This window comes from Brassica rapa, chromosome A09, assembly GCF_000309985.2.
Source record: "Brassica rapa cultivar Chiifu-401-42 chromosome A09, CAAS_Brap_v3.01, whole genome shotgun sequence".
NCBI classification, from domain to species: Eukaryota; Viridiplantae; Streptophyta; class Magnoliopsida; order Brassicales; family Brassicaceae; genus Brassica; species Brassica rapa.
Window position 1 is genome coordinate 41,317,465 of NC_024803.2, and position 20,272 is coordinate 41,337,736.

The 20,272-nt window shown below is 36.3% G+C and overlaps 6 protein-coding genes across 11 annotated transcripts; 4 read left to right on the forward strand and 2 right to left on the reverse strand.

Annotated features, from left to right (window-relative positions):
* The first annotated feature begins 812 nt into the window (after nt 1-812).
* On the forward strand, nt 813-4,403 carry LOC103842840 (cold-responsive protein kinase 1-like). Of its 2 annotated transcripts, XM_009119505.3 has the most exons (6): nt 813-2,096; nt 2,204-2,319; nt 2,418-2,628; nt 2,712-2,955; nt 3,020-3,170; nt 3,243-4,403. In XM_009119505.3, the coding sequence occupies exons 1-6, from the start codon at nt 2,036-2,038 to the stop codon at nt 3,645-3,647; spliced, it is 1,188 nt and encodes a 395-aa protein (XP_009117753.1). In that variant the 5' UTR covers nt 813-2,035; the 3' UTR covers nt 3,648-4,403. The 2 variants fall into 2 exon arrangements, with proteins under 2 accessions (XP_009117753.1, XP_033136568.1); XM_033280677.1 differs by having other exon boundaries at nt 813-2,319.
* Nucleotides 4,404-5,383: 980 nt separating this feature from the next.
* LOC103842841 (serine/arginine-rich splicing factor SR45) lies at nt 5,384-8,416 on the forward strand. The gene is made up of 12 exons (XM_009119506.3): nt 5,384-5,661; nt 5,748-5,813; nt 5,953-6,044; nt 6,247-6,293; nt 6,366-6,446; nt 6,542-6,713; nt 6,792-7,011; nt 7,083-7,148; nt 7,246-7,359; nt 7,623-7,689; nt 7,790-7,854; nt 8,198-8,416. Exons 1-12 carry the CDS (start codon nt 5,489-5,491, stop codon nt 8,265-8,267), a joined length of 1,233 nt encoding a protein of 410 aa, XP_009117754.1. The 5' UTR covers nt 5,384-5,488; the 3' UTR covers nt 8,268-8,416.
* A 110-nt stretch (nt 8,417-8,526) lies between these two features.
* On the reverse strand, nt 8,527-9,808 carry LOC103842842 (DNA polymerase zeta processivity subunit). The gene is made up of 5 exons (XM_009119507.3): nt 9,700-9,808; nt 9,539-9,619; nt 9,341-9,453; nt 8,987-9,176; nt 8,527-8,883 (listed from the first exon to the last, which is right to left on the reverse strand). The coding sequence occupies exons 1-5, from the start codon at nt 9,728-9,730 to the stop codon at nt 8,672-8,674; spliced, it is 627 nt and encodes a 208-aa protein (XP_009117755.1). The 5' UTR covers nt 9,731-9,808; the 3' UTR covers nt 8,527-8,671.
* Nucleotides 9,708-12,888, forward strand: LOC103842844 (UDP-glycosyltransferase TURAN). 3 transcript variants are annotated; one of them, XM_033280674.1, is made up of 17 exons: nt 9,708-9,832; nt 9,919-9,996; nt 10,141-10,249; nt 10,349-10,382; nt 10,461-10,516; nt 10,617-10,754; nt 10,833-10,981; nt 11,066-11,155; nt 11,238-11,304; nt 11,393-11,456; nt 11,531-11,636; nt 11,717-11,859; nt 11,924-12,096; nt 12,184-12,236; nt 12,315-12,390; nt 12,474-12,602; nt 12,681-12,888. In XM_033280674.1, exons 1-17 carry the CDS (start codon nt 9,723-9,725, stop codon nt 12,702-12,704), a joined length of 1,599 nt encoding a protein of 532 aa, XP_033136565.1. In that variant the 5' UTR covers nt 9,708-9,722; the 3' UTR covers nt 12,705-12,888. The 3 variants fall into 3 exon arrangements, with proteins under 3 accessions (XP_033136565.1, XP_033136566.1, XP_033136567.1); XM_033280675.1 differs by lacking the exon at nt 9,708-9,832 and having other exon boundaries at nt 9,904-9,996; nt 10,099-10,249; XM_033280676.1 differs by lacking the exon at nt 9,708-9,832 and having other exon boundaries at nt 9,916-9,996; nt 10,105-10,249.
* A 133-nt stretch (nt 12,889-13,021) lies between these two features.
* LOC103842843 (post-GPI attachment to proteins factor 3) lies at nt 13,022-15,065 on the reverse strand. Of its 3 annotated transcripts, none has more exons than XM_009119508.3 (5): nt 14,931-15,065; nt 14,483-14,583; nt 13,849-14,295; nt 13,590-13,777; nt 13,022-13,509 (listed from the first exon to the last, which is right to left on the reverse strand). In XM_009119508.3, exons 2-5 carry the CDS (start codon nt 14,581-14,583, stop codon nt 13,211-13,213), a joined length of 1,035 nt encoding a protein of 344 aa, XP_009117756.1. In that variant the 5' UTR covers nt 14,931-15,065; the 3' UTR covers nt 13,022-13,210. The 3 variants fall into 3 exon arrangements, with proteins under 3 accessions (XP_009117756.1, XP_009117757.1, XP_033136569.1); XM_009119509.3 differs by lacking the exon at nt 14,931-15,065 and adding an exon at nt 14,846-14,878; XM_033280678.1 differs by lacking the exon at nt 14,931-15,065 and adding an exon at nt 14,701-14,745.
* Nucleotides 15,066-15,318: 253 nt separating this feature from the next.
* Nucleotides 15,319-20,128, forward strand: LOC103842845 (LOB domain-containing protein 3). The gene is made up of 2 exons (XM_009119512.3): nt 15,319-16,866; nt 17,633-20,128. The coding sequence occupies exons 1-2, from the start codon at nt 16,687-16,689 to the stop codon at nt 17,945-17,947; spliced, it is 495 nt and encodes a 164-aa protein (XP_009117760.1). The 5' UTR covers nt 15,319-16,686; the 3' UTR covers nt 17,948-20,128.
* The last annotated feature ends 144 nt before the right edge of the window (nt 20,129-20,272 follow it).

Sequence of the window (20,272 nt, forward strand, 5' to 3'; positions counted from 1 at the left end):
GATAAACCAACATTTTTTTGTCAAAAAAATGCATCATGATTTTCTTCTGCAAGTTTTTTTTTTAATTCACATACTTGAATAGAGAATTCCTTACAACGATTTACACACACAAAAGTACAAATATTTTATATTTTGAAATAATTTATCAAATGTATTGGAGTATAGTTACAAGATACACTTAATCTAACAAAATAACCATGAAGGTCTATTAGGAATTCTAACCTATTTAATTTGTACTAGTAAGTATCATTGTGTCGATACCACCTAGCATAATGGAAATCTATTTTGTTTTCAACTTTAAAATTGAGTGTTAACTTATATATTAGATATTAACTAGTAATAATTTGATAACGTGTACGGAATTTCTTATTAAATATGGAGATTTTCAATGATAGGTTTAAAATTAATAGTTAAACTTACAAAGTTAGGTGATGAAATGCATAAACAATGATAAAAACCGTGGATTTGTAAGCAATTACGGTGAAAAGTCAAAGGAAACATTATCACATTTTCTTGTATATAACACGAACACAAGAAAGAAATGGGACTATGTTCACACGACAGAAGATGGGGACTGGTAAAACGCTAAAAGCAGAGTTTCTAAGCTTTAGGGTCAGCGCTTTTTAGCAATGATGACGACATATCTTGGGTGAGATGGTGGGCTCAATGATGGGAAGCATTTTTTTTTATTTGCTAAAAAGTAGAGTCTCCTTGTTCTTGGAGAAACATAAGTCTATCAAGTACCAAGCAAGATCAATGTCTCAAGCACTGGTCCTAATGCAGCTCGAATAGACCAGTACACCACCAAATACAAGCATCCATCAATTTACGCGAATCCGAGACGAAAGAGAGGACGAGAGATTTGAAGAATAACTTACCATGAATGCACCACGAGAATCCTTTGTAAAACTTTGTTTGACGTATGAAATGTGTTCCTGTTGGAGGTGACGTCTGAAGTGTTAATTCATACCGGTTTCGTTTATCAAATTTCATGGAGCAGTGAAGAAAGTTCACCTGGAGACTCTGTTTTTACCGGTCCACATTTTCAGTCGTGTGAACACAGGTCCCAATTCTTCCTTCTGTACGTGATTATACAAGAAAAAAACATGAAAACGTGATGAAGTTTCCTTCCACTTTCTCATAACCGTAATTCCTTTTTAAAACCCCTGTTTGTCATTGTTTATGCATTTCATCACCTAACTCTATAGGTTTTAACTATTGTTTTAAAAAAACATTTCATTCAGAATATCAATATTTAATAAGCAGTTCCGTGTTATATTTCTTATACACGTTATCACACTATTACTAGTAAAAAGAACATAACACTCAGTTTAAAAGATAAAACATGTTTTGAGTATAAATCCTAATAGATCTTCATGGCTATTTTGTAACATTAAAGTGTATCTGGTAATCATACTATTCATTTTAGAAGTTATTCAATAAATAGTAGAATCATTTTGTTTGTGTATCGGTGTGAGGAATCTCTATTGAAATATATGAATAAAAAAACTTAACAAAAGACAACAATGAAGCATTTTTTTGACAACAAGTGTTGGTTTCTCCTTTTGACGTACATGTTGAAAAGCGTTTATTCCAAATATTGTAATCAGGAAGGAAAATAATTGGTTATTCATCCTTAATGGACGAGACATTGGCCTATACTACGAAAAGCAAATTTTTACACCAAGAAAGATGAAGAAGTATGCCCATGAATAAAGCATAGATTAAAGATTAGTGATAATACGAAATAATTAATAATTAAACGGTCGACGACTTCTTAAAAAGGTCGGTTCATAAATGATAACCGGGAGATGAGAAAGAAAGAAATAAAGTAAGAAAAGACCAGACCGTAGGTTGCTTGGTCGTCAGAGCAACATATAAAGAAAGATACTGACGTGTGCTTACGATTGACTTTGACCCGCCTCTATAAATAGAAGAGACCATCTTCCTTCTTCTTCTTCATTCATCCCTCAAGTTCTCCATTTCAACAGTCCTAATTAATCGCACAAACAGTTCACAGGTCTGTTTAACACTGATGGGTTGCTTTTGGTTCTCACGCCACAAGAGTGGAGTAGAGCCTTCAGAAGCTGATGGAGGTAAATATACACGTTCTTCAAATATATGGATTACTATCTATTTGGTTCATTACCTCTGTTGCTGGATTCCTCTAACTTTGTTTATATATATGTATGTATGAAAACAGAACTTTCAGTGACAGAAAAGGTAAAGATTTACAAATACAAAGAGATTCGTCAAGCTACAGATGATTTCAATGTCCTAAATAAAATTGGAGAAGGAGGGTTTGGTTCTGTGTACAAGGTAAATGAGAAAAAAGATCATTTGCTTACTGTTCTTGTTTTAAATTCTCTCTTCATCTCTTTAACTCTTTGGGGGAAATAAAATTTCGATGACTATAGGGTCATCTTAAAGATGGAAAGGTGGCAGCTATCAAAGTTCTATCAGCTGAATCAAGACAAGGTGTAAAAGAGTTCTTGACTGAGATCAATGTGATCTCAGAGATACAGCATGAGAATTTAGTTAAGTTATATGGATGCTGCGTGGAGGGGAATCACAGGATCATTGTTTACAACTATCTCGAGAACAATAGCCTTGACAAGACCCTTCTAGGTGATTCTCGTGTTTGTTTACTCTCTAAGTGTTTGTATTGTCATTTACTCATTTCTAACCAAATAAATGTTTTTTTTTTCTAGCTGGGGGATACACTAGGAGTGGGTTACAGTTTGATTGGAGCACTCGTGCCAATATTTGCGTTGGGGTTGCTAAAGGTCTTGCCTTTCTTCATGAAGAAGTACAGCCACACATAATTCATAGAGATATCAAGGCAAGCAACATTATACTTGACAGAGGCTTGTCCCCCAAGATATCTGATTTTGGACTCGCTAGGCTTATGCCACCGAACATGACACATGTCAGCACTTGTGTGGCGGGTACAATGTGAGTTCCAAATGGTTATATGTCCCTTCTTTTCAAATTCTCACTAACATATGTTTTTGGACAGTGGTTATTTAGCGCCAGAGTATGCGGCTAGGGGACAGTTAACACGTAAAGCCGATGTATACAGCTTTGGTGTCCTTCTGATGGAGATAGTCAGTGGAAGAAGTAACAAAAACACACGGTCACCCACTGAATATCAGTATCTTCTAGAAAGAGTAGGCTACTTTTTTTTTTATCTGGTCTAGTTCTCAATGTTTCGAGAGATAACCTTGTGTTACACTCCACAGGCTTGGGAGCTTTATGAGCGGAATGAGCTCGTTGATCTTGTTGATATAGCGTTAGGCGGAGTCTTTGACGCAGAGGAGGCTTGCCGGTACCTTAGAATAGGTCTTTTGTGCACGCAAGACAGTCCTCAGCTAAGGCCAACAATGTCCATAGTGGTGAAGTTGTTAACGGAGGAGAAGGATATAGACACCAAGAAAATAACCAAACCGGGTTTGATTTCTGATTTTATGGACATGAAAGTGAGAGAACCGGTGGAAACAAAGACTGAGGAAGTGAACAGATGCAACTACACAAACCCTTCTTCTTATAATGCCTCGCCTAGCTCCAGGACTAGTGACAACTCAAATGGTTACTCATCAGGGGCTTCATCAACTAATGCAGTTTATTCGTTAAGCATTACCAATTAGAAAATAAATGTTTTTCCTTTGGTGTTTGATGTTTTTGTGTGTGTCATCATCCAGGTTCTTCTTTCTTTGATTTGCAAACAGAGATTTGAGTGTGTGTGTGTGTGTATATAAGCTTGAAATATGAATTGGTCCCAGAAAAAGAAGAAGTAGGTTTTGATATATTTTTTTATCAAGGTTGGAAGTGATTGGAGTCTCAGAAACATCTGTGCTCGTGGTTTTGCGCTCATGTAATGCAATGATCTGGGGAACATACAGAAACTCCCGTGGAGCGTCAGTGGCGGGAAGCTATGACTTATAACGGTATATGAACAATGATGATAATGTTACTTTTGGTTTTCATTGAAGGGAACGTAGACCAAAACACACATAGATGATAGACCAAGTTTCCATGTGAACATGGTTGCTTTGGAAAAGACAACGCAAATATCAAACTCGAGCAGGCATATTGAGATGGGGCAAATCTCCAAAATAGCACCTTTAAGTTTATATCACAAAAATAGCACTCAAAAACTAAAATGACCAAAATAGCATTTTATTTTCTGAAAAATTTAAATTTTTTTATTTTTCAAAATTTGAAATCTTATCCCAAAAACCTCACTTCTCAATTCTAAACCCTAAAACCTAAACTCTAAACTCTAAACCCTAAATTCTAAACTCTAAACCCCACCCCTTGAGTGCTATTTTTATGACTTTTGGTCTTGAGTGTTAGTTTGGGAACAAAAACTTGATTTAATGCTATTTTGGTCTTTTTCTCTATTGAGATGCATCAAAAGACAGATTTACCTGCGCCAAGCAAAAGATAGGCATGATATATGAAGAAAGCTATAAGAAACAAAAGCACGTTTGGAAAAAACTTATTTCGAAAATATATTCGTGAGGAGAAGACTATTGACTGGTTGGGTTTTATAAAAGTGTGTCAAAATGAGCCGTAGCTCATGAGCTTGCTCAGCTCAGCTCAATTTTCCGTGAGCACGATCTCTATTTTTTTTAATTCATTTAATAAATGAGCTTTCACGAGTTATATGAACGATCTGGCTCATGAACTTGGTCGTTTTTATACTTACAATTATATGTATATATATTTTGGATAATTTCTATATTAATCATATTTATCTTCCAAAAATTTATATGTAAAATATACATAAATAATATAGAAATTAAACTTTTAAAATCATCTTTAACGTTTTAGAAAAAAAGAAAGTAAACTCTCACGAGGAATAAGGATTTTGGATCATTGTTTCACCTTTAATTTAGTTTATTTAGGTGTTGATTTTATTTAGTATTTAATGTTTTGGATATTTAATATTTAAAGTTGTTGTCTTTTTTTTCCCAAATTTTATTGTGTAATTTAAAATACTTTTGAAAAAATGTTAGACCATCTCCAATGGCTTACTCTATTTTCTTACTCTAAAATAGAGTAACTCTATAATAGAGTTTGAGTTTGCTCCAATGGTACTCTATTTTAGAGTAGAAAATAGAGTGATGAACAAAAAAAAAACAAGTTACTCTATATTTGGAGTAAACCTATTTTTCACTCTATTATAGAGTGAGAAATAGAGTACCATTAGAGCATTTTTTACCCTAAACTCTATTTTAGAGTGAAAAATAGAGTGGGGTTGGAGATGCTCTTAGGTAAGTTTTACAAGTGATACATGGCCTTATAAGCTAAAAGGCCTTTAAAATAAAAACCACCCACGAATCTTTCTATTGGTTGGTAAATCCCCAGCCCGCGAACGAAAGGACCAAACAATTTTTCTTTTCACAGTCTCCCCTCTTAACTTCTATCCGCTAGGGTTTTGAAGCAGAGAGGTTTCTTTCGCTTTCGCTCGATAATCGCGCCAATGGCGAAACCAAGCCGTGGCCGTCGTTCTCCATCCGCCTCCGGATCCTCATCTCGTTCCAGCTCCAGATCTCGTTCCCGCTCCGGTTCGAGTCGGTCCAGGTCTCTTTCTTCCTCGTCTCATTCCCGTAGCGTCAGCTCAGGGAGCCGCAGCCCTCCTCGTCGCGGCAAAAGGTTAGGGTTTCTTCCTCACCTCTGGATTTGGTAATGTTGCTCCTTTTAGGAAGTGGATTGAGTCCAAATCTGGTTAATCTGTACAGTTCTGCTGGGGCTGCTAGGCGAGGTCGCTCTCCTCCTCCTCCAAAAGGAGCCTCTTCACCCTCTAAGTAGGTCTCCAAACTCATAACATTCTTTAGGTTTATAATGTTTGACATTGAACAGTAACATCTTTCTTTTATCTCTCCCTGTAAAGAAAGATGTTGAGGCTTACTTTTGCTGACTTTACAATCGAATTATAAATTTCAGGAAAGCTACTACGCCTATTCAGGAATCACTTGTTCTCCATGTTGATTGTCTTAGCAGGAATGTGAACGAAGGTCATCTGAAAGAGATATTTGGTATGTGGATTGTTCTTCTATAGCCCTTCTTCCTCTGATTTAGTTGCATGGTAACTGTTTACACCAGAGCTGATGATCTCAACTAAGATCAGTAGTATATGGGTCTTGGATAGTCGCTGGCATTATGGTTGTTGTATTTTGCTTGGCTTCAAGTGATGTCTTCACACTGTGTGTTTATAACGGCTTTTTGTCGTATTTTTAGGAAACTTTGGTGAAGTTGTGCATGTAGAACTTGCGATGGATCGAGCTGTAAGTTGCTAGTTCACCTTTTCTCTGTTGTTTCTCGCATTACTTGTTCCTAACTTGTTCTCACATTAACAGGTTAATCTTCCAAAAGGATATGCTTATGTTGAGTTCAAAGCAAGATCTGATGCTGAGAAAGCTCAGCTGTCTATGGATGGTGTATGTCTCTCTTCAAATATGAACTGCACTATGTTATTATCTCAACATGTTATCTGAGAAGATTTATGCATGCATCTTTTGTTTACTTAACGCAGGGCCAAATTGATGGAAATTTTGTTAAAGCAAAGTTCACTCTACCACCGCGTCAGAAAGTTCCTCTACCTCCACCTCCTAAACCTGTTTCTAGTGCACCAAAAGCAGAGGCTCCAAAATCTGATAATGCCAGTGCTTACATTGAGAAAGATGGGCCCAAGCGTCCAAGAGAGAGTATGTTTTTGTCATTTTTGTATTGTTGTATATATGCTTCATATGGTGTTAATGATTATTACCAATATATGTGATTAGCTTCTCCGCTACGGAAAACATCACTTTCTCCAAGAAGGCGATCACCACCGCCTAGAAGAGGCGCATCACCTAGGAGATTGCCTGTTTCTTCTCCTCGCCGTAGACCTAGCTCACCTATCCGCCGTCGCGGTGATACGCCACCTAGACGCAGGGCAGGATCGCCATTTAGAGGCCGTTCTCCATCTTCTCCCCCTCCAAGACGACAAAGATCTCCTCCAAGGTTAGCTGTGGTAGCATCTGTTTTCTATGGTGTTTTCAGAATCAATACACTCACCTTTTGTATGTCGACAGGGGCTCCCCTAGAAGAATCCGTGGCAGTCCTGTTCGAAGACGGTCTCCTCCTCCTCTAAGGCGGAGGTAAGTCTATGAGTTACACAAATTACGCTCCTAGTGATTGGAGTATTAGGAATTACTTGTGTCACTGTGTAAATATTTTGAATTGGCCATGTTTCAGGTCACCTCCAAGAAGGCTACGCAGTCCCCTCAGAAGATCTCCTATCCGCAGACGTAGCCGATCCCCAATTCGTAGACCTGTTCGCTCTCGTTCAAGGTCCATCTCACCCCGCAGGTATGTCTTTGATATCTCCTGGATTTTATTTGGTTGCAGTTGCATAGCTAAGATAGTGCATATGATGATATATATAAGAGCCATGCCATGTTTTTTACATTTTGCATAATTTACGCGTATACTTCAAGTTATACTTTGTGTTATCCTGGTATGTAGGTTTGTTACATATTGGTTCATAGAGACGTTTATACCAAATGTGACCAAGTTATATAGATCTATGTGGAGTCTGCAATTGGTGTAAAATTGTCTTTGTTTGTAAGCAGGGGAAGAGGTCCAGCTGGGAGACGTGGGAGGTCATCTTCTTACTCTAGTTCGCCTAGTCCCAGAAGGGTAAGGGTTTGTTGAAGATCCCTTTTTACTTATAAAAATGTTGATGCCTTTGTTTAGATATGTGTTTTAACTTTCTGTGTGCGTTTATTAAAACTTACAGGTTCCTAGGAAGATCTCAAGGAGCCGCAGTCCTAGGAAGATTTCGAGGAGCCGCAGTCCGAAGAGGTAAAATGACTTTCTTCGCTTAACACATGTCCAAAAACAATTGAGTCTGCACTCTGTAGCATGCATTAGTATAAAAAGGCTCGACTGTGAGCCCAACATCTAATGGGAGATATATAGTAGGAACGGACGCTTATAAATGATTGACTTGATAACTATAGAACTCCACGTGATTGATATTGAAGATCAATAATAGTATATGCAGTGGTGATAATCTTGGATATGGTAGTTAATTAGATTGTGATGAAGAAAGGACAAAAGGAGTTGGTTGAAATAATCTGTAAATGTTTTAGCACACACTGTCTACTAATCTTATAGAATGGACTTGTTGTTGCGTAATGTGTAGGCCACTGAGAGGAAAAAGAAGCAGCAGTAACAGCAGCAGTAGCAGCTCACCGCCTCCTCGCAAAACATAATGTAATAAATCTCCATTCATCATGTCTCTGTAGAAGTTTCACCAGTAACCAAATGAGAGTTGTGGCTATAATGTTGGATGTTTCTCCAGTGATTTGGATTTCAGTAGCCTTATTTTATGAGTTATGATGACCACAGACTTTGATTTTTATATCACTCGTGTTATAAAGAAGCTTAAGAGAAGATGAAAAGTAATAAATGGAGAAAAGCGATCTTGTTGGGGCTCAAGTATTCCTCGTTATTCCATAAGAATTGACTTGATTTTCTAAAATCGTAACAATATACTTTTCTCCTTAGCGTTCTGCTGAGACGATACAAAACAGTTATGCATCAGGATTGAGAAAACGGGTCTACTGAGGCCCCAAAGCTCATCATTTCATACAATCGAGATCTGTAAGCTAAGACATCACAGGGCTTGACAAGGTTGTGTTTCAGACAAACTAGGGTGTTCCAAGTAAAGTTGCAAGCAGAGTGGTTCGCTGTTCAGGGACTTGACGGGCGTAATAACTGGCGGTTTCATCCACTGCTTTGTATCTGTTGGAATCCATAGCTCACCTTCTTTGCTTGAACCCACGTCAGGAAGTGACCTTAGATAAGCCGTTACCTCCCATCTACAATCTGTATAGAGTAGGCAAAAAGTTAAAAAGCTTTGGAACATAATAACATCGTTGTAAGATGTGACATCTAGGAAGTAAAATAGTGGAGCTAGAGATCCATTTACTGGGAGGAAGAGGCTTGACAAGGGGGTTTGCGACGGAAAGCTTGACTAAGAAGGACCTAAGCGCAAATTCCAGTTGATTCTCCTCTACTGAAGCAGCGGAAGACAGGTTAATGGTAAGCTTGAAGATGAACCTCTCCACAGGAACATTATCATTACTGAAAAAGATGACCGCTACTCTTTCAACAAGACCCTGCTTACAAACATTGTTCAAAGCGACTCATTCTACAATGACCATATGTGTGTTACCAAATAATTCCTGGATAGAAAGGCAGATCTTGGAGGTGGGTTTTCTTCAGTGGTGGAAATAAAAAAGAATATGCTAAATTGCTAGTGTTTTCATTGACATAAACTAACCTTTTGAATAAAAGGAAGTAAACCAGAAGCAGCAGAGTGAATATAGTCGCGTAGCTCAGGATGCCTTGCCCTTTGCACCACCACATTCATATATCTCCTCCTTTCAAACGCCGCTTCACAAACGCACAAGACCATGTAAATTCAACAACCGTATTAAATAACACACAATTCACAGCTGTTTGCATATATCTTACTCACCAGATGGGTAAAAGCCTTTGAGGAAAACAATCATTGTGATGGCTACTTCCAAAAACTCCACCAGAGTACGATCAACTTCTCCTGAGAGCAGGAGATGAGACAAAGCCTCACTCAATCATCATACATATTCATAATAGTTAAATCTGAAACCAGAAAGTTACCTGTCTGACTATCATTATCCTTCATGTTCATCAGCGTCTCACAATCGCAAGTTGCTCGATTAGCCGTCGACGGGGGGCTCGCCGTGAACCTGAACTCCTCCTCGTTTCGTTTAACAACTCACGCGACAAACACGTGACTCTTTAATTATAATGGGCTTTTAGTTCGTGAGCCCATTTAATTACTTCTCGGGCCTAAGTTTATGTTTTTTTTTTCATTAGTGAATCTCTCTCTCCTCCACCTTGTCGGAAAAGTTTTTGCCCGGAGCACCGTAGACGGAATCTGGGAGACACCGAAAGGTTTGATCTTGTTTTCTGAACTCGTCTTCTTCTGTATCTCTTACAATTTCTATTTGATTTCGCATTTAAAGTGTTGATTTGGTAGTTTTTTTCGTGGATTAGTAACAGAGCCTGAGCTCCATAAAGTTGTAATATTTAACTTAGAGAAGAGGATACGATGAGGGGGAAGAGAGGAAGAGCTTGTGTAGTGGTACTTGGAGATCTTGGTCGAAGTCCTCGTATGCAGTATCACGCTCTTTCTCTTGCTCGTCAGGTTCATCTCTCAATTTGATCACGTTATCTCTCAATTCAGTTCTTCTATTTGGTTGAATCAGTTTCGAACTCATTAGCTTGATTGTATCATAAACTGCAGGCGTCGTTTCAAGTGGACATTGTTGCATACGGAGGTAAAGATTCAAACTTTTAGTGTGTGTTCTTGTGACTAATAATTGCATTGTTTGAATGCTTTTAGTTTTCATCATTAGGTTCTATACCACATGAAGCTGTTTTAAAGCATCCATCAATCCACATTCATACCATGGTACTCTTCTTGGATCAACTCATCAAACATATAAACTACTAGAATAATTTAATGTAGATTCATCATCATCATCTGTTCTTCTACGTTTTGGATACCATAGGCACAGCCTCGGTTCATTCAGCTCTTGCCGAAGATGCTTTACCCTGTAACGCTCTTGCTCAAGGCATTTATCCAGTTTACAATGCTTTTCTGGTTTCTTTTCGTTAAAGTACCAGCACCTGACCTTTTCTTGGTTCAGGTAAAGTCTTTGTTCTTTTCACTTTTGGAATTTTCTAGCTTCTTCTTGCTATTACTTAAAGAGAGTTGTTTTCTGCAGAATCCTCCGTCAGTTCCAACACTCGTCGCTGTTAAGTGGGCGAGTTCATGGAGGCGTGCAGCGTTTGTTGTAGATTGGCATAACTTTGGATATACATTGCTGGCATTGTCCTTGGGAAGGAACAACGTCTTTGTATCTTTATACCGCTGGTAAGTATATATACAACCTTTTTATAATGGCTCTAAACTATTGATAGCTCTAAGGTTGAATTGATTATCTTTTGCATGCTTTAGGATTGAGAAGTATTACGGAAAGATGGCAACAGGTTCGCTATGTGTGACAAAAGCAATGCAGCATGAACTTGAACAGAATTGGGAAGTGAGGTGAGATCAAATCATAACTAACCAGTATAAAATTTATGTGATTCTAATTTTGTATGCTATAATGTTCTGAATTGAAACACAGAGCCAAAGTTTTATATGATCAGCCTCCTGAGTTTTTCCGCCCTGCTTTGCTTGAAGAAAGGCACGAGGTTTAGCTGGTCTTTTCTTCCTTTTTAGATTAGCTTTATCAATAACTTCCACTCTGAGGGTATCTGAAACTTTGGTTTACTTCCTTAGTTGTTTTGCCGAGTGAAGAAAGATCTTTGCCATCCATCTGGTGTCTATGACTTCATTAGTAGAGGTATCTCCTTGAAATTAATACTCCATGTTTCGATTACTTTTGAGCTGATACCAAATCTTTTAATTCAAATTTAGAGTTGGAGAATCAAGTGCTTGACGAAACCCTTTTTACTACCAAAACTAATGCTGACATCTTGCTGAAACAAAACAGACCAGCTCTTGTTGTGAGCAGCACAAGCTGGTGAGGACACATCATCATTCTTCTTTCACTTGTGGTATCATCTTCCCATGACATTGAATACTAGAATATGAACTTTGCAGGACCCCTGATGAAAATTTTGGTATCCTATTGGACGCCGCAGTGATGTATGATCGGCGCGTTGCTGCAAGATCGAAAGGAAGTGATACAGCCGAAATTTCAGAAGAGCAGGACCTTTATCCCAACTTGTTGTTCATCATTACAGGTAAAGATAATAATATTTCGCTGTTTCTGTTTTTGATCATGAGATTTTTACATTGTCCATGAAGGGAAAGGACCTGAAAAGGAGATGTACGAGGAGAAAATCAAAAGATTGAACCTCAAACATGTGGCATTCCGCACAATGTGGCTCGCAGCTGAAGATTACCCATTGCTTTTAGGTTCTGCAGATCTCGGTGTTTGCTTACACACTTCCTCGTCTGGTTTAGACCTTCCCATGAAGGTAATAAGTCCATTATGATTAGAGCTCATATGTGCTAATAAGGTTAAGTCTTAAGAGTGGTTTTCCAATTTGTGAACTGCGTTTCAGGTTGTTGATATGTTTGGATGTGGCCTACCAGTTTGCTCAGTTTCCTACTCATGGTAAATAATGAGCGACTTAACATTACTTTCGTGAACAAAGACTATAATAACGTTATTAAACCTTAAACAATCGTGAAGCATTCAAGAACTCGTTAAGGATGGGCAGAACGGACTCTTGTTTTCATCTTCGTCGGAATTAGCAGATCAGTTACTGGTAAGTAGTAACTCATTGTCTCTCTGTAAAGACACGTTTTAACCTAGCTAACACCAGTAATACTCTTATATTATCTGCAACAGGTCCTCTTCAAAGGCTTTCCAGGGAACTGCGATGCACTAATGTCGCTTAAAGCGGGTGCAATGGAGACTGGTTCTTCAGGTCGATGGGCTACAGAGTGGGAAGATTGTGCAAAACCTTTGATTACTCAGGTAAAATCCTTAAACTCTCTCATTATCTAAGACGCATATACTTTCGTTGAACTGCTTCTCATAACATGATCCATGCAGGTGGTGTCTCAAAATGAGGATTGATTAAGAGAAAAGTCAAAGCTGGGCTTGAGAATTTATTCACACAACTTTTGTAGAATCAGAATTTGTCAACACAATCATATATATCACAAGATTTTATCATAATATTAACAAAAGTCTCGAGTCCAAAAAGATTAGCATAAGCGTGTGTATGAATGAGAAACTAATATCATATACTTTCGTTGAACTGCTTCTCATAACATGATCCATGCAGGTGGTGTCTCAAAATGAGGATTGATTAAGAGAAAAGTCAAAGCTGGGCTTGAGAATTTATTCACACAACTTTTGTAGAATCAGAATTTGTCAACACAATCATATATATCACAAGATTTTATCATAATATTAACAAAAGTCTCGAGTCCAAAAAGATTAGCATAAGCGTGTGTATGAATGAGAAACTAATATCAAATCTCAATTGACCAAAAGTAAGGACGGCCAAGACAAATCTCTGAATAAAAACATTGGAAATAAAAACTCAAGAAACCTCTGCATCTGTCAGACAAATAAGCTTACTTAGCCTTTGTCTTAGATTTCTTGAGAAGACTAGAAGTTCTGAACTCAGCATCGTCTCTAATAAAGCTCCACCAGAGAACAGTTAGAGGAATGGTTGCAGCATGCCAAATGGAGTGAGCATCGAAGTAGCCTTCATATGGAGGAAAGTCATATATCTCCAAAAGCATAGCTAAGCCTGAAGCTATCACCACCATCCAAAGTTTCCAGTTAGAAGGATGTCTAGAGACAGCAGCCCATCTTGCCCATAGGAGAAGCTGAGCGACTCCCATGGCCACACACACAATCATGTTCCAACCTGTAAACAACATTGTATTCACCAAGAATGTGAGAAAGAAAAATCATATTGAATTGGTTTCAGAAGAGTTTGCAGTGTACCATAGTCGAGCTTGTAGAAGTTAATATACAGTATGTGAGTGGTGACAAAAGCTAGCACTGGAGCAGATACCATGACTCTTGCAGCCTCTACCCGAACATCAAACGTTCTCAAGATGGATACAATGAGTGAGAATCCGATAACCGCTATTGCAGACGAGTAGTCCAACCTCTCAGTGATGTCAACATCCCTGAGAAAACCATACAGACAGCTCACCACAAGATTGTGGATGATAAAAAGTAATGTGTAGATGATTATTACCGAGTGTGGAAAACCGCACTCCAGAACCAAGAGTTCATTGACAAGAAACCGTAGATATGCCACAAACCGACGTACTCATAGTACGCCGTCTTATCTTCTCTGAGAGGCAACTTATAGTAAAGTGCAATGAAGAAGGAGATCCAGCCGTGGAAATGCATCGCTAGGTTGAGAACAGAGAAAGCAACAGAAGCAGGCTCCTGAATCCCAAGGAGACGCTTGAAAGGCCATTTACCATGATACTTGAGTGGGGGTTGACCGAGAGTTTCGCGTTCTTTCTCTCTATTAACCATACAGTGGTAACGGCAATCACCTTGGCATCCCCACTTTTGCCATTGTAGGTACAGAGGCTCTTGTGTGTACCATGGACCAGTGTTGGATGAAGAGTTGCACTGAGGAAAGCATAGTTGTCCAACGCAGCCGCTTACCTCGCATTCTCCAACACATGCCCTGATACAAATAATTGCCAGATAAATTCATAAATGTGCATTAGCCAAGATGCTAGCTACTCCTACCAAAACCCAAGCTCATGATAGAAACTTAAAGAACAAACAAGCTACCTTGAAGATTACTCTAACAATACAAAGCAAGATAGATAAGCTCTGTAGGAATCCTAAGGAAGGTCAAAAAGACAAACCTGTAGTTTGGATCCGCATCGCCGAGACTAGCATAGGAAACACTGAGAAGGCATTGAAGCAGTAGTAGTAGTGACAGAGGTTTCCAGTAACACAATGCCATCTGAACAAAAGGAAGAGATCATTCTGGTTAATGAAATTTTGAAATTTCTCAAATTTCAAAATAATTCGAACTCGAAAGACTTTTCAGAATCTCTTCGTTAAAGGATGAAACTTTCACTTGTTTTGACGAAAACCAAACAGCATCCATGGTGCTACTTTATAATCTAATCATACACTTTCCAGATTCGATCAGGTTTATCGAAAATTTCATAAATTTAAGCAAACTCAGAACACAAAACACCACACAGAGATCTAGTAGTTACGCGGGAGATATATAGAGATAACCGAACAGATAGAATCAACAAAAAAAAAAGCTAGAAAAAGAGCAGATCAGATAGAACATAATACCTCCGTGTCCGTCAGAGAGTCTGGTGGTCTTGGCAACAAAAGAGAACCACAATAGATATCGAGGAAGGAGAAACAAAAAAAAAACACGTGTTTTACTTTTCATTTAAGCAAAACGACGCGTTTTCTATGTTTTCTTTTCTTTTCTTATCGAACAGAGATCTTTACTTTGTCAACGAGATCTTTATGTCTAACAATAATAACTAAACTAAGATAAAGATCTTACCGACTCAGAAAACCAAATCGGTAGGATGAAATCAACATAAAATATAGCTGAATGAGAATTCCAAGCACTTCATGCAAGCTTGTTCGCAACTAGATTAGTTGCTTTTAATATATGTTGAATTTTGAAAAAATGAAAAAAACTCTTACTATGTTGAAACTTTTCCAAGTGTGTAACAAAAGCTGGTCATTCGTCGGATGAAGCTACTATCTTTATTAGTTAAGAATAGTCTATTGCAAAAAATTGAAAAATCAAGGGTTTTTATGCACTTTATAACTCATATCAAAACTTCAGATTCTGCACTCCGTATTTATGTCATCTTCTCCTATATATTTATCATCTAGGGGATGAAAAATAATATATTCTTTGAAACTAATAATGTATATCTTTACGTAAAAAGTATAACTCTATAAACCACTAGATTCCAAACAACTTTATTTTCTATCTAGAATTTATTTTTTCTTTTATAATAAGTTGGACGTAGTGTACAATATCAAGTAAAAGATTTTCTGATATGCATACGTCTTCCTGTGTTTTTTGTTTTTATGTCTAGTATTAGATTATTAGTATACACACGCATGAGGGTTCAAGCTTATACTTTTTTCAATATTTGGATTTATTTCAATCTCATATCTCACAAGAGTTCCAAACAAGGTTTTGCATGAATGCAGTGAGACCAAGAAATGTTACTTCACAAGCAACATTAAGCAATCAAATTAATTATAATTTTCATTATTATAACACAAACTGTATTTACTTGCACTAACTCGCAACTAACAGCAGCATATATACAGCATATGGAAAGTCATATCAAAACGATATCATATATGATTACAAAACCAATATATATGATTCACCAAGAAGTGACAATCCTATACCCGACCAAAACAAGAAGAAAATAGATACGCAGTGTTGCTTCATCTTGCAAGAAACTATACAGAAAACTATATGCATAGTATTCAATTCAGTATACAAACAAAACAGAAAAAAATCACTTCAACGTAAATGTACGTATAAAATACTTAGAGTCTGACTGGTGACCATTCGGGAAACAAGAGGAACAGATTAAAAAAGAATATTAGGGAATAAAATAGCGGGAATGAAAAGGAATGGTTGTTTCTTATCACTTTTAACAAGGAATATTTTTGTTCTTTAATTCTCTACAAAAAAATGAATGAAATGGAATGAGAGGGAATTATTATTCCTTGTGAATGGTGATTTTTTTCAGGAACGTTAGAGAATGCATTATTCCTCGCCGTTCCCTGGTCACCATTCATACCCTTATTCAGAATTTTCAGGTGGGCCATGAAAATCTTAAGCAATAGAAATGTGATTTTTTGGCCAAACAAAGCAAATCTAATGACTTGTTACTTTTAGATTGGACCTAAAAGAATATTTCATGTCGTAGTTTCTATTTTTCTCTATATAAACACAGTCCCAGTTTATTCTCTAAAGTCTTTTTTTTTTTTTTTTTTTCTAAAGTCTTCCTCTCTTCTTAATCATTTGCTTTACAGTCTCAGAAACTCTTTCTTCTAAATGAGACAAAAGGGTCACAGACACGGAGGAGCAGTGTCACCTTGTGCCGGATGTAAGCTTCTTCGGAGAAAATGTGTGAAAGATTGCGTCTTTGCTCCATATTTTCCAGCTAAAGAGCCTTACAAGTTTGCCATTGTCCACAAGATCTTTGGTGCTCGTAATGTCAATAAGATGTTGCAGGTAAAATTTCACTTTTCTCTTTTGTTAATTTTTGTTGCTGTTTTAATTTATGACCAGGAATATAGTTTTACAAATATGGCTGATGGTTCCTTCTTGCTGCAAACATTATGTGAGTTCAGGTCGCAATGGTTTAAATAGTTTCACGAAATAATTTAAATATTTTAGATTTAAGTTATTAAACCCTTCAATTTGAAAGTGCAGGAAGTCACTTTCTACAAAAAAGAAAAAGGAAGTCATTTTCTAGTTTCGATATTTAATTTCTTCTTTAAACAAGAAAAAAAAAGAATAGTGTACGAAGTCACTTTCTAGTTTCTATCAAAAGTCTATATTGCATGTCATGTTAAAAGGCAGTATCATGACATTATTGCTTCTTATTTGTTATCTTATGACTAGTTTATAACGGGGTGATTAATTTATGTATATCTATAACCTCTTACTGTTTTCTACTGTTAACATACAGATGTCATTTACGAAATCATTACAAAAAAACAACACGCATAATGTGTTTCAAACAGATGTTTACTATATAGTGACATCATGTAGTGCAAAATCATTTGATTCATCATTAAACATTTCAAAAGAAAAACGCCATCGATAATTTTATCTGATCAAGAGAATCCAAAACCCTAAAACAACATGTTTTCAATGTCTATTTCTGCATAATCTTACGATTTTGGTTATCAAAAAAATTTGTGGAAGTGCAACATCAGACAACACCAAGTAAAATATTATTAATAACCACAGTAAATCGATTTAACGATCGTAGGTGTTGTCGGAGAACCACCGGAGCGACGCCGTAAATTCGTTGGTGTACGAGGCCAACGCGAGGGTACAAGATCCTGTGTACGGATATGTAGGAACAATTTCGTCATTACACAGACAACTCGAAACTCTCCAAACTCAGCTAGCTTTTGCTCAGGCCGAACTGGTTCATCTGAAGACGCTCCACCATGTTGACACTAGATGGCCGCCGTATATGGCGAGTAGCATTACTTTCCCCACGATCAAAGACTTCTCCAGTGACGTCAACATGACTTTTATGTACGATAATGGTGCCGGCGAGTCCCTTTGGTCGTGCTAGCTTTCCCTGATCTATCCATGCAATAGTTAAAAAGGGCAAAAAAAAATCAGATTATAGCCAATATAGACTATACTAAATGAACGTAATAAGTATATATTAACAACTAAAGAAATAAGATTATAAATTTTATTTATGTGTTGAACAAAAACAAAAACAAAAACTTTATTTCTGTATGTCTTCTTTTGAGGATTTTTTTTCTTAACTAATGTTGGGAAAGTAAAAAGAAAAGAGAGAGAGGCATATTAATGTAACATATATAATATAGACTACATAAGTTAATGTCTTACAAACTCATGAGTTATAACTCTGAAAGAACAATATGCTATGCAAGTCTATAACTATGCTAATCTATACAATTTGAATACTATTATGTGATAATTTAAAGCAAATGCCACAAGGACCACGGTTTTTTACCTCTCGGTTTGCTTCTAAGCATTGAGCTCCTAAGAATGATAGATGACAAGAAAATCAACAATTTGAAACTGTGGCTGATGTAAAACCGATACTAATTAAGAAATAACAACGAAGAAAGACTCAGACTCACCTGGCTTGCCTGACGAACTCCTTACCGTCCATCCAAGGTGTACGGTTCCTAGATGGAGAATTTGCAGCTGATGATTGCTGACTTGAAGGGTACCAGATTGTTGTCTTTGTGGTTTGGAGGGAAAATTGGCTACGTATCTTTTTCCTGTCTCTATTTTGAAGTCTTCTTGTCCCGATTTCAAATAAAAACTTTTAATTACTTCTCCCTCCAAACCAGAGAAACTTTTGATTAGTTATTGTAGACTCTATGGACAATTATTATTTTTTATTTCTAAAACTAAAAAATAATGTAGTGAGGTTTTGGTCCTACATTACCAAACTACAAAATTAACAAATACTGCCTTGAGTTTGCATTTATTATGTGTTATTAAAATATTCCATATTGGCCTATTGGAAAATATATAAACATAAAAATCCTAGACATTGTTATTGCAATAGTTAAAAGGCTTCGCATCTATTCTATTAAAACAGCAGTGTGACCCATTGATAAAAGTAGGGTCCAACAATTATTTCAACAATGCATATTTTTTTATATGATAACTGCAATGTCTTTTTAATTTTTGAAATTAACCACCACATTCTCTTTTTTTTTCCGAAAATAACCACCACTCCTTAATAGTAGGGAACCTCTATTATGTAACTTCTGTTATTACAAGTTGTTTTCTATTAGTCGGGACCATTTAAAATCTATTTTCTCGACTTTACCACCATTTCAATTCCCTACTAATATATTTTCTGGACTTTACCACCATATTTATGATATCTAATAATATATAACCTTAGTTATATCGATTGTTTCCTAATAATATGGAGCATATCTACTTTTTCTGATTATATCTCCAACAAACAAGAACATTCTAAGAATCAATCAATTATTCTAAAATCAATTTTGAAATTTTGTTATCTAACTCCTTAATCCCGTAAAATATGTCCTCATATTTTGTAACAATTTTTAACTTAAAAACTAGATTTTTTTCTTAACTATTAGTGTTTCCATCGCCATCCTCTCTTTATAAATATCGTTCCCACAATGTCGTTAAGACAGTAGAAGCTCACATAAGGTTTTCTCGGGATAAAAGAATTTGGGCCATGGACATTTAATTTACGAAACCCATTATAATTGGGCCATGGACTTTGATTTACATAACCCATTTTTAATTGCTATACAAATTATTATGTGTAATAATGATGTAACTACAATTGTATACAAAATTAAATAATTCCAATTTTATGATTTTTTAATTTATTTAATATATCTATTTAATTACTGTTTTATTACTAAACAAAATTGTAACAATACTTTGTTATTTTTTTTAAATTACTGTTTTAAAATAAAGTACCATATTAATAAACTAAAAGGCTATGTCACAAATTTATAGTTTAACCCTATAATAAATTCAATACAATTATCAAAATACTTTACTAATCATTTTTTATAAAACAGTTACGCAAATATGATCACATATAAAAACACAAATATGATTATAAAAAAAATACATATATGATACAAGGAAAGACACAAGTACATACTTATGAAACTTGATTTATTTAATATACTTACAAAAATTATCTATTCTATTAAATTTATATCATACAAAAATATGATTATAGAAACACACAAACATATAAATTATATTAGGCAAAAAAAAAATTAAAACAAAACATATACCCGCCCTTGAGAGGACGGATCAATATCTAGTTTTCTTGTTACAAGTTGAGATGTCACATCTATGCAGTTGAGCGGAATCTCCTAACACGTGTATAAATACATATTAACTCCGT

Bases quoted from the DNA above. Each gene is read 5' to 3' on its own strand.
- LOC103842840 (XM_033280677.1), top strand. From the start codon at position 2,122: ATGGATTACTATCTATTTGGTTCATTACCTCTGTTGCTGGATTCCTCT. The intron at 2,320-2,417 runs GTAAATGAGAAA...CGATGACTATAG, and splicing joins GGTTTGGTTCTGTGTACAAG to GGTCATCTTAAAGATGGAAA. The intron at 2,956-3,019 runs GTGAGTTCCAAA...GTTTTTGGACAG, and splicing joins ACTTGTGTGGCGGGTACAAT to TGGTTATTTAGCGCCAGAGT.
- LOC103842841 (XM_009119506.3), top strand. From the start codon at position 5,489: ATGGCGAAACCAAGCCGTGGCCGTCGTTCTCCATCCGCCTCCGGATCC. The intron at 6,447-6,541 runs GTATGTCTCTCT...TACTTAACGCAG, and splicing joins CTCAGCTGTCTATGGATGGT to GGCCAAATTGATGGAAATTT. The intron at 7,690-7,789 runs GTAAGGGTTTGT...TAAAACTTACAG, and splicing joins GTTCGCCTAGTCCCAGAAGG to GTTCCTAGGAAGATCTCAAG.
- LOC103842844 (XM_033280674.1), top strand. From the start codon at position 9,723: ATGTTCATCAGCGTCTCACAATCGCAAGTTGCTCGATTAGCCGTCGAC. The intron at 9,833-9,918 runs GTGACTCTTTAA...TTTTTTCATTAG, and splicing joins ACAACTCACGCGACAAACAC to TGAATCTCTCTCTCCTCCAC. The intron at 10,755-10,832 runs GTAAAGTCTTTG...TGTTTTCTGCAG, and splicing joins CTGACCTTTTCTTGGTTCAG to AATCCTCCGTCAGTTCCAAC.
- LOC103842842 (XM_009119507.3), bottom strand. From the start codon at position 9,730: ATGAACATGAAGGATAATGATAGTCAGACAG. The intron at 9,177-9,340 runs GTTAGTTTATGT...GTTTGTAAGCAG, and splicing joins TACTTCCTTTTATTCAAAAG to GGTCTTGTTGAAAGAGTAGC. The intron at 8,884-8,986 runs GTAAATGGATCT...TACTCTATACAG, and splicing joins TGTCAAGCCTCTTCCTCCCA to ATTGTAGATGGGAGGTAACG.
- LOC103842843 (XM_033280678.1), bottom strand. From the start codon at position 14,730: ATGGATGCTGTTTGGTTTTCGTCAAAACAA. The intron at 14,296-14,482 runs GTTTGTCTTTTT...TATTTGTATCAG, and splicing joins GATGCGGATCCAAACTACAG to GGCATGTGTTGGAGAATGCG. The intron at 13,778-13,848 runs GTAATAATCATC...TGGTTTTCTCAG, and splicing joins AGTGCGGTTTTCCACACTCG to GGATGTTGACATCACTGAGA.
- LOC103842845 (XM_009119512.3), top strand. From the start codon at position 16,687: ATGAGACAAAAGGGTCACAGACACGGAGGAGCAGTGTCACCTTGTGCC. The intron at 16,867-17,632 runs GTAAAATTTCAC...TAACGATCGTAG, and splicing joins ATGTCAATAAGATGTTGCAG to GTGTTGTCGGAGAACCACCG.